This window comes from Gorilla gorilla, chromosome X, assembly GCF_029281585.2.
Source record: "Gorilla gorilla gorilla isolate KB3781 chromosome X, NHGRI_mGorGor1-v2.1_pri, whole genome shotgun sequence".
NCBI lineage: Eukaryota > Metazoa > Chordata > Mammalia > Primates > Hominidae > Gorilla > Gorilla gorilla.
Window position 1 is genome coordinate 27558123 of NC_073247.2, and position 17086 is coordinate 27575208.

At 39.6% G+C, this 17086-nt stretch overlaps 1 protein-coding gene across 6 annotated transcripts in view; it reads left to right on the plus strand.

The window, feature by feature from the left end:
* Positions 1 to 17086, plus strand: part of REPS2 (RALBP1 associated Eps domain containing 2) — a 202445-nt gene that overhangs the window by 120093 nt on the left and 65266 nt on the right. For 4 of the 6 annotated variants that reach the window (XM_055375469.2, XM_055375472.2, XM_031006024.3 and 1 more), the window contains 2 exons: positions 3874 to 3919; positions 7034 to 7170. The exons of the other annotated variants lie outside the window; for them this stretch is intronic. In XM_055375469.2, coding sequence (XP_055231444.1) covers positions 3874 to 3919; positions 7034 to 7170 — 183 coding nt within the window. The remainder of the gene's footprint in view (positions 1 to 3873; positions 3920 to 7033; positions 7171 to 17086) is intronic. 6 annotated transcript variants of the gene reach the window in all.

The following is a 17086-nucleotide window of genomic DNA, read 5'->3' on the forward strand; positions in this document are numbered from 1 at the left end:
ATCACTCCGTGTGAATATAGGGTCTTGTTACTAAGTGCAAAATTGAGAAGGCTTGAGATCGAGATGATTTCAACAAGCCATTCTGGGTTTTGTGTAGAGTAAGGAACTTATAGGGTGGATCAATTGGAGGCCCAGAGTTGGTATTTTCCATTTCCAGAGCAGAAATCTCAAATATTTTTATTATGCTTCACCACCAGGAAGGCAACTATATGTGCTTATATATGGAGTGGATTCCAAGGAGAAAAATAAAAGTTGTCCAGTTTTTTGGAGAGTCAGACCTGTGTCTGTGGAGTCATGGAGAATGGCTGCCCCTGTGTCCGCAGCTCTCTGTTGATGGAGCCATCATTGAACCAAGTTGAATCTAGTTAAAAACAAAGTGGCTACAGAAGACATTACTATTTGGAGCTCTAGTTATAAGGACATGAAAGAAGTTGTTGCTTTCTCTTTTGCTGTTTTATTTCTTGTATATTTTTAATAAGTCAATCATGTTTGTTGTGATAAGCTAGCTATCATCCTAGGCTTATTTGTTGAACATTGGAACAGAGGAATCAGTATAATGTTGAGGCTTATGCTGTGGTACAATATTTCCCAAATGTCAAGTTCATTCAGAGTTTCAAAGAGAGATGGGTGGAGGGAGAGGAAGGAGTTGGGGGAGTGGGAGAAAAATATGGTAGGGGGAAGGAGAGAGAGAGAGAACATGAGAATGAGAATAAATATGAATGAATGTGGATGATGAATTTCAATTATGGAAGCCTGAGAAGGTGTATTTTTAGGCAGCTCCCCGGTTGGTTCTGGTACATAGCCTATTTTGGGAACCACCAGCTCTGGAAGGTGATGCTACAAAATAGAAAATTAAGGTTATAGATCAACCATGACTCCAAAAGTGATGGGAATTCCCAAGCTTAATTTTGACTCTTGAAACAGATTTGAATTCATTCCTTATTGGGTGAAATGCTCTGTTAATGTAGGACAACGCCTGGGGTCAGTTCTTTCTAGCTCCTATTTCTGGAGCTAAAGTGGATGCATTCCAGTTTTTGTAAACTTCATGTTGTAGTATTAGTAAAAGCTGTTCAAATTTGGAGTGGTAAATTGGTGCTTCTCCAACAGCCTTTGAGGATCATAACTTTTCCTACTTTTTTTTTTTTTAAGGGATTTTAGCACAAGATCAAGTGTCCTCTGGGGCATGAGCTTTAGATCTCATTTTTAACATTCCTTCATTGACTAGGACATGGCATCACCAAATAAAACTTGTCAGGTGTGCCACAGCATGAGAAGTATGTCGGAATTGATTTCTCGTTGTGCCTGGCAGCATGCTATGTGTTTTCTGATTTGTTCTTCCCACTACTGCCCCTCTTTGGGTATGAGGGAGTTCCTCATCTTAAACATAGTTAATCCCTCCTTTTCTGGGAAATGTTTGGATTCCCAGTGGGAGACACAAGCGTTTCAAGGTGGTGATTTAGAATTCTCGATGGCTGTCCTTGCCATGTGGACCTCAGTTCAGTTGCTGCTTTTTGGAGGGTTAATCTCTAGGCCTGCTCCTCTTTCCATTCCCATTTCCTGGAAAGATGACATGCCTTGAGTGTTCTAGGAAGGTGGCAGTCCTTTTCCCTCTTTCCAGCTACATGAGAAGCTATGATCCACTTGTTGTAATTGCTGAGAGTGTCTATATTAGTGGAGCCTTAAGAGATTTTTTAAACCAATATCCCATTCCAACCTAATTCAGCAGAGCACCCTGCACAATGATGATCTTTTTGTTGATGTTTCTGGCCCATGTTGAGGTGTTTTCAGCTGGTTCACCCTCACAGTGCTGTCTTTAGACTGTTGTTGGTGATTCTAGCAGCTGCTCCATTGCCAACTATCACCCCATGTTTTTATTGGGGTAGAGCAGTTCTGTCCTTCCATTACCTGCTCCCACCTGCACCTCCTTTGCTGTCCTAGAAGAAACTAAATTTAGAAACCAGATTTCCAGGCTTGAAAAATTAGGAGCCTTTATTTATGCACTCTACAATAGTAATATTTTGCAATTCTAAAGTACGTTCAGTTTTTAAATTACTTTCACCTTATCTGTCCCTGTGAGAAAGAAACTGCATTTTTATTGCCTTTGTTTTCTAGGTGAGGAGACTGAGGTTCAGGGAAGTAACAGCTAGTTAGTGTCATGGCCAGGAGGAGGGCCTTAGTCTCAGGACTCCTGGCCTGTTCTCTAGTCCTGTCTCTCCACTACTCATCCACACCCTCACCCCATCTGTCTGTCTGTCTATCTCTCACCAGCAGGGCTCACCCCTCCTTCCACACCCATCCCTACCAGCAAAAAGACAAAGATAATGGCAGTTGACAAAGGAATTAACAGTCACCGTGGTCTGGTTTGGGGAACAGTATTTTATCATGGCCGGGACCTCTCCTACCCACGTATTTCTTGAAAGCAGTGGGGCCTGAGGGAGAAGAGGGCCACGGAGCCAGCTGCAGGCAGCCTGCGTAGAGGGCTTCCCCAGCTCTGTGGTGAGTCTGGTCCGCTCTGTCCACCCAGCCCCAAGGCAGCCTCCTGAGCTGGGAGAGAGGCTTCCTGAGGCCGCTTTCTTTGCTGCCTGGGGTTTGTAGGAGGGAGGGAGGTCTTTTTCTGTCTATATCCAGGTGTGGGTGCACGATAATGGGCAAAAGGGGACTCAAACTCCTTGGGCTTTCCAGGCTTTCCTGCACTCTGGCAGCGTTTCAGCTGTTTGAAGCTGGAAGATCTCTGTGTTCTCACTACAACAAGCCAAAATGCTTGGGTTGGGAGAAGTGTATCTCTTGTGCAGCTGACCAGTAGTTTGCTTTGTGCCGTGTTAGCATTTATGAGGATTTTCACCTCCCCTCTCTGTCCTGTTATCTAACCCAAGGATTTTAATGATCATCATAAATTCAGGCTGCTTCATACCAAGGAGGGTTTTTATCTTTGGAGCAATGTAGAAGAGGATGAGATAATGCAGTGAGACATTTTCTTTTTGGAAGAATTCATGCAGACAAAGAAATTACATTCTTCTTGTTCTGTGTTACTAGCACCTTTTCTATGATTTTTTGTGACATTTTATGGTGAAAAATTTGCAATGTTTGTAACACCTGAGCATAGCTACTGGTTCCTAAAGTTGTCTTCCATAGAGGATTGAAAGCATAAAAAGAGGATCAATGTTTTTGTAAATGTTTCTAATTACTCCTCACGACTTGTGATGGGGAAGAAGGCTGTGTGGGCGTTGGTAGTGAGCAAGTTAGTTTATGATTTAAATTTGATGAGGAAAAGTCATATGGCTGGGAAAAAATTCAGCGATATTGTTCATAATTCTCTATGATTTGGTCACAGACATGTGGGACACAAGGATATTTTCTTACAGGAGAAGCTGTATAGCTCATTTCCACTTACTTGTGAGAGCTTTGTTTTTTGTGGCCATGCTGCTCTGGTAGTGTATTTTTTTTTTTTAAACGTGTAGTTAGATAGACTTCTTCCTATCCTTCAGGGTAGACTAGTTCAAAATCTATTACTAGACTATCATGATAGACCAAGAAACCCTGAAGTGTGAATCCATCATTATATAAAAAGACAACCCCTTTCAAGGGGTTGTCTTTTTATACTGGAATGTCTTCATTAATTAACTTGGATTTGAGAATGGCCTCTCAAATAGTGCTTGACCAAAGGAAAAATATGCTGGTTTTTCTTTCCTTTTAATCGTTTCTTTAGATTTTGAAATAAAACAAGGTAATCATGAAAATGTGGGAGCCGTCCAGTTCTCCACATGGGCACTTTTACCTCACATTTACCTGTTGATGTGTTCTGTACTAGCCCAGGTGCTGCATATAAACTTGTTTAACTGCAGAAATGAAACCCAAGCAATATCTTTGTTTCAGCAACTCCCAAGGATTCCAACAGTCTCAAAGCAAGACCAAGATCCAGGTAGTGTTCGTTTAATTTCTGCTTTAATGCCCTTTGTGCCGTGCCCCTGCCTAGAAATAAGAACCACAAACCAAAACCCAACCCATGATTTCCTCTTCCTTTAGATGTAAAGCTTAGGATATGAGCCATTTCGCTCGTGCATGGCCTGATGGGAACATGCAGTAATGCTGGGAGCCTTGGTTTCTGTGGTCATTAGTGCTAGAAGGTGGCCACTAATGCCCTACGGCCTCTCAACGTGAAGTGGATTGTGTGAGACAACCCAGTTGTTGCAAGATGATAACTAATAGGGGGAAGTAGCTTTGGAAAGAGGAAAATATGGGTAAGGTAACAGACACGAAAATTTGCTATCATGACAAGGTGAACACCAAAAAGTAAAAAGTCTGGGTAATAAAATCTACAGTAGGGAAAGAAAATGCTTCTGATAACTTCAGTGAAGCTTGCAGTTTCAGGTAAGCGATGTTTATGGTCTGTTTGAGCCTATCTTAGTGCCCCTCTAAGCTTCACATTTTTTAAGAGGCTAGTACAAGAGAGAAAGCCAGTAAGGCAGAGCTGTGGTTGATGTGAGACTCAGAAAAGAGGCGCAGAGGGGAAATACAGAGACACTAATAGAATTAATCCATTAAGGAAGGGAAATGGTATTGGTAGTGTATTTCACTGGTAGAACTGCAGTGTAAGATAGGATAACAAGGATACCATGTGTGTGTTTTCTGTTTTGCTTTGGCTGTTAGTGACATTTTTCCCTCCTTTGCCTACTAGACACAATCCTGAAAAAGTAAATTTAAGTCTGATCATATTTTATATGCTTGAAATACTGATATTTAAGGAAACTCATCTCTTTGTAAGTCAAAGAGTTATCCTTTAGTTTATATCTGCATTTTCCAAATTGGGGTTTTGTTTCCTTGTTTATGTAAGATACAGATATCTATATTTTTATATTTATGTATATTTAAAAACAATAGAGTAATTCATTTAGGTAGGAAGAAAAGGTGTAGGCATTCTTTCTGTGGTCAACACATTTACTCATCCTTTGTAAAAGGATGAATGGATCTTTTACAAACTAGTCTGTACTAGTTGTGGGATATGCTTTCATAGTAGGAATTGCCTTTGAATTGCAGAAATCTGTTATGTGTACTATGTTAACCATAAATCGAACCTCAAAGTTTTAGCTTCTGCTGACTTCCTCTCTCCCTGAAAGCCAGTGAAATTATAAAATCTCATAGCCACGTGTTCTATTATTAATGTGTCTGGCTAAATTTTACATATTATCCTTTCAGAGATTGCGCTTTTGGTCTAATTTGGAGGATTTTATTTTCATTACTTCTCGCTGGGAAGAAGAGAATTGAATTGTTTTTATTCTCCTTTTTGAGATAATAAAGTTTTGTAGAAATATAAGGGAAAGAGGGAAAAATCACCATTTTAACACCACTGCATTCATCATTTTGTTAACTCCCTGCACATTTATGTTTTAATTGGTTGCAGCAGTCATGGTTATACAATCTCACTTATTTTATATTCAGTAACTTTCCATATGAAGATATAAACATACAGGTTATATATGATAATAAAATGAAAATGAGGAATGTGCGCTGTGGGATTGTGTGCTTAACAGTATGCACGCATACACATTATTTACACACACATTATTTCTTTTTTGAGTGAAAGATGTCACTAAAGCTATGTGTGGCATAGAAAGCGCTTTTCATTTCTAGCTAGGGTCTCTAATTGTCTTTTTTAAGTGAAGTGTTCCCATTTAAGAACCTTGTCCTTCCGTATCAGTTCCCTTTGATTCTTGTTGAAAGAGCCAGAGCATTCTTCCCTGCTAGTTTCTGCCTGTCGCTGCCTTGCCTGTCTTGCCAGTTATGTTACAGGGACCACCCCAGAACACGTCACATGCCATTATGGTGGCTTTATTAAAGTTACAATGTTGTAAGACAGACAGAACCCTCAACTACCACAAAGAATCCTTGAGAAATTTATTCAGGAAAATAAAAACTCACAATGTCAAAAACAGCTCTGTCAAGAACTGAAGGGGTTTAATAGTAACTGATATATTCTAACTTCATAAATGCCACTCTAATAGCTAAGTACGAAGAAGGTTTTCAGAGGTTAATTTGTCTCTCTAGGATGTACCTCTGACTCACAGGTCGTTTTCTGCTTTGACATGAAGCTAGTTGAGAAGCTAAATAAAACAGATGTATACATCTACATCTTAGGGCCTTTTCGTGATCATCGTATTGGGAACCCGTCCTTAAACCTATTCCTAAGCAGTGTATGGAGTTGAATTTTATTTGGAAAGTAAGTAGGTCTCCAATAAATATTCTAGTTGCTATCACCAAAGTATTCCCCCCCCAACTCATAGGCAGTATGAGAACATTTTAAAAATGGGATATAGAAACAGAGATTGGAGTTTGAATCGAACTGTGTAACTTTCTATCTGACCTTTTGCAAGTTATTTAGTTCCTTTTTAAAAAAGATGATATTACCGGAGTTACAATCTCAGAAGTTGCCTAGTTAATTATGCCTCGCTATAGATTGAGGAAGAAGGTTGAAAATGAGACTTTTGCTTTCTCAGGGAAAGACAAGCTAGACCCCCTCAATCTGACTGATGTGTGTTTTCCTTTCCCAGCTTCGTTTGTGGCATATTCCCCTGAACATTGAATTCTTACCCTCAGCTTATCTGTCCCAGTTCCACATGAGCCTGTCATCACATTTGCAAGTGAACAGGAGAAAAGTTCTCTGATCAGTTTATACCATGAAATACCATGAAGCCCTTCTGTTAGAACATGGAAATGCCTAAGCTGAAGGGCTCCATGTTATTCTTATTAACAATTCAAATAGAAATGGATTTGAATTTACACAAAGTTTTTTTGGGGGGGTTGATTTAGATCTAAGGTATAATAAGAACAAAGAGGTTGAAAAGATCCCAATTCATAGTTGGATTTGGACAATTATTGTACATAGTGGCATTCAATGGGTAATAGAATTTATGGCTGCTTTGGTAGCTCATCGGTTCTTTGTAGTCACTTTGACTTTGTGGGTATTTTCCATTTCACCCCAACTTCAGAGAGTAAAGCTTTGCTATTTCCCTTCTGACCTTCCCTTATTTTGCTACAGATCTTACTCTAGCACCTCCATAGAAGAGGCCATGAAAAGGGGCGAGGACCCTCCCACCCCGCCACCTCGGCCACAGAAAACCCATTCCAGAGCCTCCTCCTTGGATCTGAATAAAGTCTTCCAGCCCAGTGTGCCAGGTGAAGTGCCCCTTGCCCCCTGAGCCCTTCCGTTTCCTGTTGGAGCCAGCGGATGTGTGTCTGCCACAGTGGCCTCTGTGAGTCCGGAGAAAGAGCAGACCTGGCAGTTTCGCGTTCCGTGAAGGTCTTCACGTGGCTATGGTATTCTTGGGAGAGAAAGCAATTCTAGACACATATGTAGCACATGTGTCTGGAGCCTTGCCCACACTTGTTATGGATCAAGAATTAGGAAATTCTCTACCAAGAGGATAAAAATGCTTCACTCCCATGCAGCCTGCTGAGTGTGTGGCTGGGGTCTTACTCTCTGCATCACTGGTAATTTGTGAACAAGATAGATCACTGTCTGTCATTTCCTCAGATGCCTGTGTGGTCTTCTATGAAAGATCTTGGAGATTAAGGCCTAGCCAGAACCTTCTCCTGCATTTTACAGTTATGGAGAAGATCCTGTGTCCTGTAGGATTTAATGCTTAGGGGACTCTGAATCTGACTCATGGTTGGGTGGTTGGTGGAGGGTCCTAGGGCAAGGGCTCCTTCAGGTGGGCTGCTCTGGGCTTCTGGGGATGGGATGTTCTTGAGCCAGCAGTTGTGTAGCTGGGCTGGAGGTAGGGGAGGCCCAGAGGGGCCCTGTCTGCTCCCTTGGCTTCCTGTGAAGTAGAAGATACCTTCCTAAGGAACCTAAGGAATAGAAGATGGGAGGCTTGCCTTTGCTTTAGTGAAGGTGATAGGATACGGTGCTGTCCCAAGTGTTATTTTGGGAGCAGCAAGGGCCTTTCCACTGACTCATGCAGGCAAGCTATAAATACAATGATTTCCTGGAACTTTTTCTCCAGCTATGTGCATTTTAAATCAGGCCAGCCTCAGATGCTAGTGATTTGCAGATTATTATCTTTTCTGCTAAAGCAAGAAAAGACTTTCCTTGGCTCACACATTAGCATGACCTCTGTGTCTGGGCAGAGCTCAGCATGTTTTATTTGTTCTAATAAAGTATTCTCCTCACAGTAAAGTTATAGATTGTTTTTTAATATACTAAAATCTGGAACTCTCTATCAAATTTAATTCTCTGCCATGAGTTCATCAGACAAAAATTTGCCTTGAATTTCCTCTCATACTTTGATCTGAATTCTGGCATAAATTTCATAGTGACTGGTATGTAGGGTGGGAGTAACCACAGGTGATGATGCTATAAAAATTTCACATGGCTGGCGGATTATGACCTGGAAGATTTTCCTATGGATGCAAGAAAATTAAAACAATCTGGGAAGCTATCTCAGTACCTTTACCTTGCAAGAAGGGAGGCTGGAAATGCTCACAGGTCTCTCTCAGGTTGTGTGACCCAGTAAGGAGATGCCAGCTGTACTGGAGAATTCACATGCTGTGGTTTTTACGACACTGCATCACATAGTGGAAGAGACAAAACTGGGTTTGGAGCTCAGCTCAGCTGCTTATTCACTGTTTGATTTTCAGCAAGTAGCTTAATGTTTGTGCATCTCAGATTCCTAATCTGTACAGTAGAGCCAATACTCCATGGAGTTGTAAGGTTTTGGTGAGATAATAAACATAATCCAAATATGGGTTGAATATTCCTTATCCAAAATACTTGGGGTCACAAGTGTTTCAGGCTTTGGATATTTTCGGATTTTGGAATATTTGCATTATATGCTTACCAATTGAGCATATAATAAAAAAATCTGAAATGCTTCAATGACCATTTCCTTTGAGTGTCATGTTGGCACTAAAAAGTTTAGGGTTTTATAGCATTTTGGATTTTGGATTTTTGGGATTAGGGATACTCAACCTGTAGTACTGTATTTGGCCCATAGGCCTTAGTAAGCATGTAAGGCCCATATTCCTGTGGCCTGCAAGTATCAAGAATTTAATGCCTGAAATGGCAAGCCTCCACCGATGAGGATAACACCCCGACTTCCTTGACCCCTAGCAGACAATTCTGTGATTCCTCCTACCCAGTTTCTCAGAAGGCTCGCAAAAGGACTGAACCCCAGTTGGCTGCCGTAGTAGCACCATTCATTGATGTACTTTTTCTTGTTTTGCTTCCCTCCTGCCCTGTCTCACTTTCCCCTCACTCGAATAATATACCTGTTCTCAAGTTCATATGTCAGGGGCTTCTTTAGAGAAAACCTGAATTAAGACAGCTCTCTTTGATATCTCTGTGTCAATGTGACTTCAAGATGAAAAGTATTTTGGTTTGATAATGCCCTGATGATGTCCCTTGTGGTAGGGCCTGATAAATCTAAGATTTAGACAAAGAATAGTTAGGTGGGTGATGTCTCTGTTCATAGCGTAATTCCATTGTCTTTTCAGTACAAATTTATACAGATGAAATTTTAATGAGCAGTTTAAATTTATCACATGAAGAGTAGAACATTTCTGCAGTATGAAAAGCAGGTGGTATAATTGCATCTACTTTATTTTCATGTTGGTTAATTCTCACAGAAAAGTATAAGGGTCTGTCTAAATTATATAAAATTTTAGTGTATTGCATATTGCTAGAAATTAATTATCAAAATGCTGACAAACTAGAAATGCATGAAATAGAGCTTAAACCTACCAGAAGAGTCTATTCACTGAGAATCATGGTATACATGTAGGCATCCCTTTGCTGCACTTATCTTTATGTATCGCTTTAGATAAATGGGATCACACTATGCTTGCTGTTCTGTATCCTGATCTTTCCAATTAACCATCTTTCTATTTCATATAGAGGATTGCACCGTTCCCTTTAAGGTGTGCATGATATGGATATACCATGGTTGACTGTGCTTTGATGGAGAGATCTCTCCCTTCTTCTCTCTGCCTTTTCTCTTCCCCATACTTTCCTCTTAAGCTCACCCACCACCCCACGACCCCAGCTCCCGTTCCTTTCTCACCCTTGCAAACAAACCTCTCTCTCTCTCCACCCCGACCCCCGTGTCCTCTTCATACCCCTCTGTTTCTCTTTTTGTCCTTCTCCCCCATCACTCCTTCACAGGTATGAGCCTCCCCTCACTCTCCCCTTGCCAAGCTCCCCCACACCACCACCTTGTTCTTATAATATAAACAAGGCAGAGGTTATTAATAATTTCATGTCCGTATCTTTGTTTCATCATCTAATTATTTTCTTAGGTTAAATCCTGCTGGTTGGAGTTGCAGGGTCAAAGGCTGTAGATGTTTAAAGTGTAGCTATATGTTGCCAAAGGGTGAGGTGGAACACCTGTCAACTTGCTCCATCATCAACACTGTCTGACAGTGTTTCCTCACAATCTTGCCAACACTGCTTCATGTTCATCTTTTTAATCATTACCTATGTAATAGGCAGTTTCATGTCCCTGATTCCTAGTGAGGCTGAGAATCTTTTTGTATTGTTATTGGCCATAAATATTTCTTCTCTTATGATTTGCCTGCTCAGAAGGCTTGGCCAGCTTCTGTTGCTACATCTCTCTTTGCCTAACCACGGGGACCACTTCTTTCTTCTTCATTTTGCCTACGTTCTGGACCTCCCTCCTGTCAGGCACTTGGGAATGTGAGGGTGGCCATGGGGAAGCCTACCTCACCTGCTGCTCTGCTGTTCCTTGTCCCTCCAGCCCTGCCCCCCATATCCCCTCCTTCTGCCAACTTTATCACTTAAGACAGACTGCCTGGGTCACCCTGTTTATGACAATAGAAGAATAAGGAAAGGTAAAGAAAAGAGGGGAAAATAATGTGAGATGAAGCAAGATGTGGACTTGAGTTGAAAGGGAAAGATAAAATGAAGCCCTCGTTTAATAAAATGAGACTCACAGGATTGTGAAAAGCAGTGATTGAAGCTAAGGTGCTGATACAGAGTGGCTTAAAGTGGAGTGATAGTGTGGAAAGGAAATAGGATGGAGAGAATATGCAAAGAAAAATGAAAGGAAAATGAAGAGAAAGATGGGATGGTTGTTACATAGGAGTGATGATGTTTATCCAAAGGAATAAGCAGGAAATAGAATAAAAAATTGTAGAACCAATGGAAGGAGAGTCCACAGACTCTTGGTGTAGGATTCAAGCAGCATTTAAAGGAATAGCTTAGAAGTAGGTGGCATTAATGCCTTTACATTTATGAAAATAGGTAACATGATATGGGGAAAAAGAACAAAGGGCTGATTTAGAATGTAAATCTATAAAAATGAATAAGGCCAACTTTGGAAATATAGAACAGTTGGCTTCAACTTTGGTGTCTGTAAAGAGAGTGTGAATGTGTGATTTATAGTAGCCTAGATGATTCCAGGGCTCTCTAGGTACTGGCATCAGACCCGAGGCATGTGTTTTCATAAGGAGAAGTGGATACACTATGATCACTGTGTGTAACAGGGAGATCACCATTTGTAATAGCTGACCCAGTTCTTGGAGTCATTGCCTCACAGTCCCACACAGCTGCTGTGTTTGAGAGATAGCAAAAATGTGCAAGAAAGTCTAAGTCAGTGACAATGCAAGTGTGCAAAACCTAGAGGCAGTCAGACCTGGAATTTGCTCAGTGATGTTTGGATTTTATGTCTCTATATTTATAGCTATGAAACATCTTTTATTACTGAGATTCCTGTAAGAAAAATCACACTAAGCTGGTACCTAACCTCCTTTTCCTCAATGAAACAGTTATTTTCATGAGGTAATTTTTTTTTCATAAAAAGGGGTTTCTTCTGTCCACGGAGTCAGTAAGAACTACCCCTCTCTTCCACTCTTGATTCAGACCTGCCTCTTCTCAAAGCCATGCCTGAGGTTTGTAGCCTGAGGTTTCCATGGTGACAGTAAAAAGCCTTAGCTCTGCCTTGTTCCAGTCATTGAGCATCTGCCTGGCAGAAGGGGCAGAGATGGTGTGGAGGAGACATAGCCATTCCTTTAAAGTTTCAGACCGGGCATTTTCATCATTTCCACTCAAATCTAGCTGGGGGGACCTAGGCCCATGGATAGACCTAGTTGCCAGGCAGCTGGGAAATGTAGTCCTTGGCAGGGCAGCCATTTTCCAGAAATACGCTTCTTACTGCAAAAAAGGAGAAGGGGATGTTGATGGTCAGTTGTTTTTTTTTTAAACCACATCCCATAGGGCCAAATACATTGAGATTCACACATTAAAACCATTGTGATGGCTGAACAGAACACATCCAGGGCTAGTGTCTGTCCATGGGTAGCTAATTTCCTATCTCTGCTTTAGATATACTGATAATAACAACTCATTCCATGGTTAAGAAACTATGGTATATCCATCCTATGGAATTGTATGAAGCTGTTAAAAAGAACAGGCACATATACTACATGGAGAGCTATCTCGGATAAATTAAGTGACAAAAGTATGATGCAGAATGTGTATGTTTATAAATGTGTAGACAATTTCAGGATGATGCTAAAGAAACTGGTAATTGATAGTTGCCTCTGGGCAAGGGGAACAGTATGACTGAGGACAGGACTGGGAAACAAGCTTACTTTCTGTTGAATGCCTATTTGTATCTTTTTAATTTTGGCTCATGTACAGATGTCACCTATTATAAAAAATTTGCTTTTCACTCTTTAGCTGCAATGATGGTGTCTGAGAGTACCAGAGGTGTCTTTCCTGCCTGAGGTTACCTATCTCAATCTTCTCTACGATTCTGTATTCAGGGTATCTTTATGACCATCTGCTACCACCTCCTGGAATGCAGCTGAAATGACAGAAGTGTTCCGAGCAATTTTTTTTTTTTTTTTTTGAGATGAAGTCTCGTTCTGTCACCCAGGCTGGAGTGCAGTGGCGTGATCTCAGCTCACTGCAAGCTCCGTCTCCCGGGTTCATGCCATTCTTCTGCCTCGGCCTCCCAAATAGCTGGGGACTACAGGCACCTGCTACCACGCCCTGCTAATTTTTTGTATTTTTAGTAGAGACGGGGTTTCACTGTGTTAGCCAGGATGGTCTCAATCTCCTGACCTCATGATCCACCCGCCTCAGCCTCCCAAAGTGCTGGGATTACAGGCATGAGCCACTGCGCCCGGCCCCGAGCACTCTTTTAAGCTCTGATGTGTTCTTCAGATTCCATTTCAGTGCCTTTCCAACACTGAGGAGTAGTTCTGGAGGACTTCCCAAAGATTACATTGTGAGATGTATAGTTGGGTAAAACGTCATGGTAAGGGCTCTGTCTTAACTTGGAAGTGGCTGTGTTTATTGAGTGGCGAATTGAGAAGTCTTTCCTGGGTTTTCTATAAATGAATATTTGTTTCTGTAACTTAAGAAGTAGGTAAACTCCTTGGGAGTAAGAGATGTTCCTAATACCAAACTTACCTTTCAGGTTCTCTAAAAGATGAATTTGGCCACAAAAGCAGCTCTGACCTTATAGATTTCCTTACTGTATTTTTCCTGTGAGTGCTACTTGTTTCTTTTAAAATCTGGTAGGACTATGGGATTCCTGACCCACCCCAAACCTTTGGGCCCACAGTGCACAGCTATCCAAGGGTTCAATTTGGCAGTCTGGACAGTTTTTGTTTTTGTTTTTTTGTTTTTTTGTTTTTTTTAAATGAAAGCGTTATTGAGATGTAACCCATATACTATAAAATTCACCTTTTTAAAGTGTACAATTCAGTGATATTTAGTATATTCATAGTGTTATATATAACTATCAGCACTATGTAATTTCAGAATAGTTTCATCCCCCCAGAAAGAAACCCCATACCTGTTAGCAATCATTCCCATTCCCCCCTTTTCTTCCTTTATCCCTTGGCAACCACTAACTTACTTTCTGTTTCTATGGATTTGCCCATTCCGGAATTCTGTATTAATAGAATCATATAATATGTGGTCTTTTGTGACTGGCTTCATTCACTTAGTATAATGTTCTCCAGGTTCATCCATGTTGTAGCATGAATCAATACTTCATTCCTTTTATGGCTGAATAATCTTTCATTGTATGGATAAACCACATTTTGGATATTTGGGTTGTTTCCACTTTTTGACTATTGTGAATAACTGCTATAGACATTCATGTCCAAGTTTTTGTGTAAACATATTTTTTCTTTCTCTTGAGTATATAGGTAGGGCTGGAATTTCTGGTTCATATGGTAACTAACTCTATGTTGAACATTTTGAGGAGCTATTGAAGTATTTTCCAGAGCAGCCGAACCAATTTATTTCATTAGCAATTTATGAGGATTCCAATTGTGTTTCTTCACGTCCTCAAAACACTTGTTATTGCCTTTTTAATTTTAGCCATCCTAGTGGGCATGAAGTGGTATTGTGATTTTGATTTGCATTTTCTAATGGCTAATGATGTTATACATCTTTTCATGTACTTATTGGTCATATTTATGTTGTCTTTGGAGAATGTTCAGAATCTTTGCTCATTTAAAAATTGGGTTGTCTTTTTATTGTTGATTTGTAAATGTTCTTTATATATTTTGCATAAAAGTTCCTTTACAGATATTTGATTTACAAATATTTTCCTTCGTTCTGTGGGTTGTCCTTTCATCTTTTTGATGGTGTCCTTTGAATCATAAAAGATTTTAATTTTGATGAGGTCTAATTTAGGTATTTTTCTTTTGTTGCTTGTGCTTTTGCTGTCATATCTAAAAAACCATTGCTTAACTCAAGGTCACAAACACTCCTCTTTTCTTCTAAAAGTCTTATAGTTTTAGGTCTTACATTTACGTCTTTGTTCTGTTTTGAGTTAATTTTTTTATATGGCATGAGATAGGAGTCCAAATTCATTTTTCTGCATGTGGATATACAGTTGTCCCAGTACCATTTGTTGAAAAGACTATTAATTATCCATTTAATTTTCTTGGCACCTTTGTTGAAAATCCATTAACCATAAACATAAGGATTTATTTCTGGACTCTCAGTTGTGTTCTGTTGGTCTATAGGTCTATCCTTATGCCAGTACCACAATGTCTTGATAATTGTAGATTTATAGTAAGTTTTGAAATTGCGAAGCGTGAGTCCTCCTGCTTTATTCTTTTTCAGGATTGTTTTGGTTATTCTGAGTCCCTTGCATTTCCACATGAAATTTATGATCAGCTTGTCAATTTCTGTAAAAACAAAAAAGCCAGCTGGGATTTTGGTATGGCTTGCATTGAATTTGTATATCAGTTTGGTTAGTATTGCGGTTTTATTAACATTAAGTTGTCCAATGCATGAACACAGGATGTTTTTCCATTTATTTAGATCTTTAAGTGTCTTTCAACAATGTTTCAGTATACAAGTCTTACATTTCTTTTGTTAAATGTATTCCTAAAAGTTTTATTCTTTTTGATATACATTATACATTATTTCTTGGAGATATCCATGTCAGTACTGATAATTTTGTATTTCTTTTATATATCATCTATATGCTTGCTGCTCTATTAAAAACCGTATTATGAAAAATTTCAAATTTATGCAAAAGTTGAGAACCTCCACCCCCATATTATTTTGAAGCAAATCCCAAATATCATATAATTTTATATATAAACTCTTTATATATCTCTCTAAGAGATAAGGTCTTAAAATACTTGAGCACAATACCTTTGTCATACATAACAAAATTAACAATAATTCTTTAATATCATTTAATATTTGGCCAGTGTTCATATTTCCTGAATTGTCTCAAGTTTGTCTTTTTATACTAGTTTGTTCCATTCAGAATTCAATCAAGGGCTACATGCCCATTGCACTTGTTTTGGCATATTTTAAGTCTCTTAACTGATAGGTTCTTCTCTCAGTCTTTTTTTTCTCTTTGCTATTCATTTATTCATAAAAAAATCATCTACCTTGTAGACTTTTACACATTCTGTATTTTGCTGATTGTTTGTTCTTCCATCCCCTGTATTTCCTATAAACTGATAGGTAGGTCTAGGCTTGATTAGAGTTAGTTTAGATTTTTGACAAGAATACTACCTAAAGATGCTGTGTACTTCTTACTGCACCACATTAAGAGATCTCTAGTGTCTAATGCCTTTATTTTTGTGGTGTTTGATTGATTAATGGGTTTACGTAGTATTGGCCTGATCCATGTGTTATGATAAAGATCCCAGCGACCTTTCAAATAATGGTTTTATCAGCTATTGATCATCATTGCCTACATCCAGTGGTGTGTCAGTAAATGTTTAACAACCGGCCACTTGCCAATTTTTATGGTGTAAACACTCCTGCCATGGCTAATTTCATTCCTACTGATGTGTTACTGAATGTGGAGTTTGGAACAGATGCACACAGTTGGCTCTCACAAGCTGGCATGAGCTTTTTCCAGCAAACCACTGCTTAGATCCATTATTTCATTGGTAGTTGCAAAATGGCGATACTCTATTTTTTCTACCTTTATTAATTGGGAGTATGGTTTATTTAAGCATTTTCCTATTGTTGGACATTTAATTTGTGACTATTATGAAGCTTGTGAGCTGAAGGAGATCATAAAACATAATTCTCAGTACATCAGTAAATTCTTTATATACATCTGAATTTATAGAATTGTATGAAAACTGAAATAGACTTCAGTAATGATGACCAGAAAAGTGTCTTATTCAACCAGTATTTAATGAGCATTTACTGGGTACTTGGCACTTTGGAGGATCCCAAGAGGAATATGGATATGCCCCCAAACTCTGCTAATCAGTGTCACAGTTGTATGTGATTGTTAGAAGGGTTTAGAGTTTGGGTGGTTGCTAACTAGAATGATCAGTGGATTTGTGGGCAGGGGGTGCACAGGGCTGGTGAGCTAAACTTTGAAGGATATGACTTTTCAGTCAAATCCTATTCTTTTTTGACATCTGTCTTGATTTACTTCTTATGACTAGTTTCCTGGGTGTCTACTACAGTAGCCTCAAATCTGGCTTGCTTGCTTTGTTCTTTCCTTCATAAAGCCACAGGATTAATTTTCTGCAGCACACCTATGATCACTTCCCTACTCAAAACTCTTCAGGACCTGCTATATAATCACCAAATTTCTGGTGGAACTGAACCCGAAGCCAT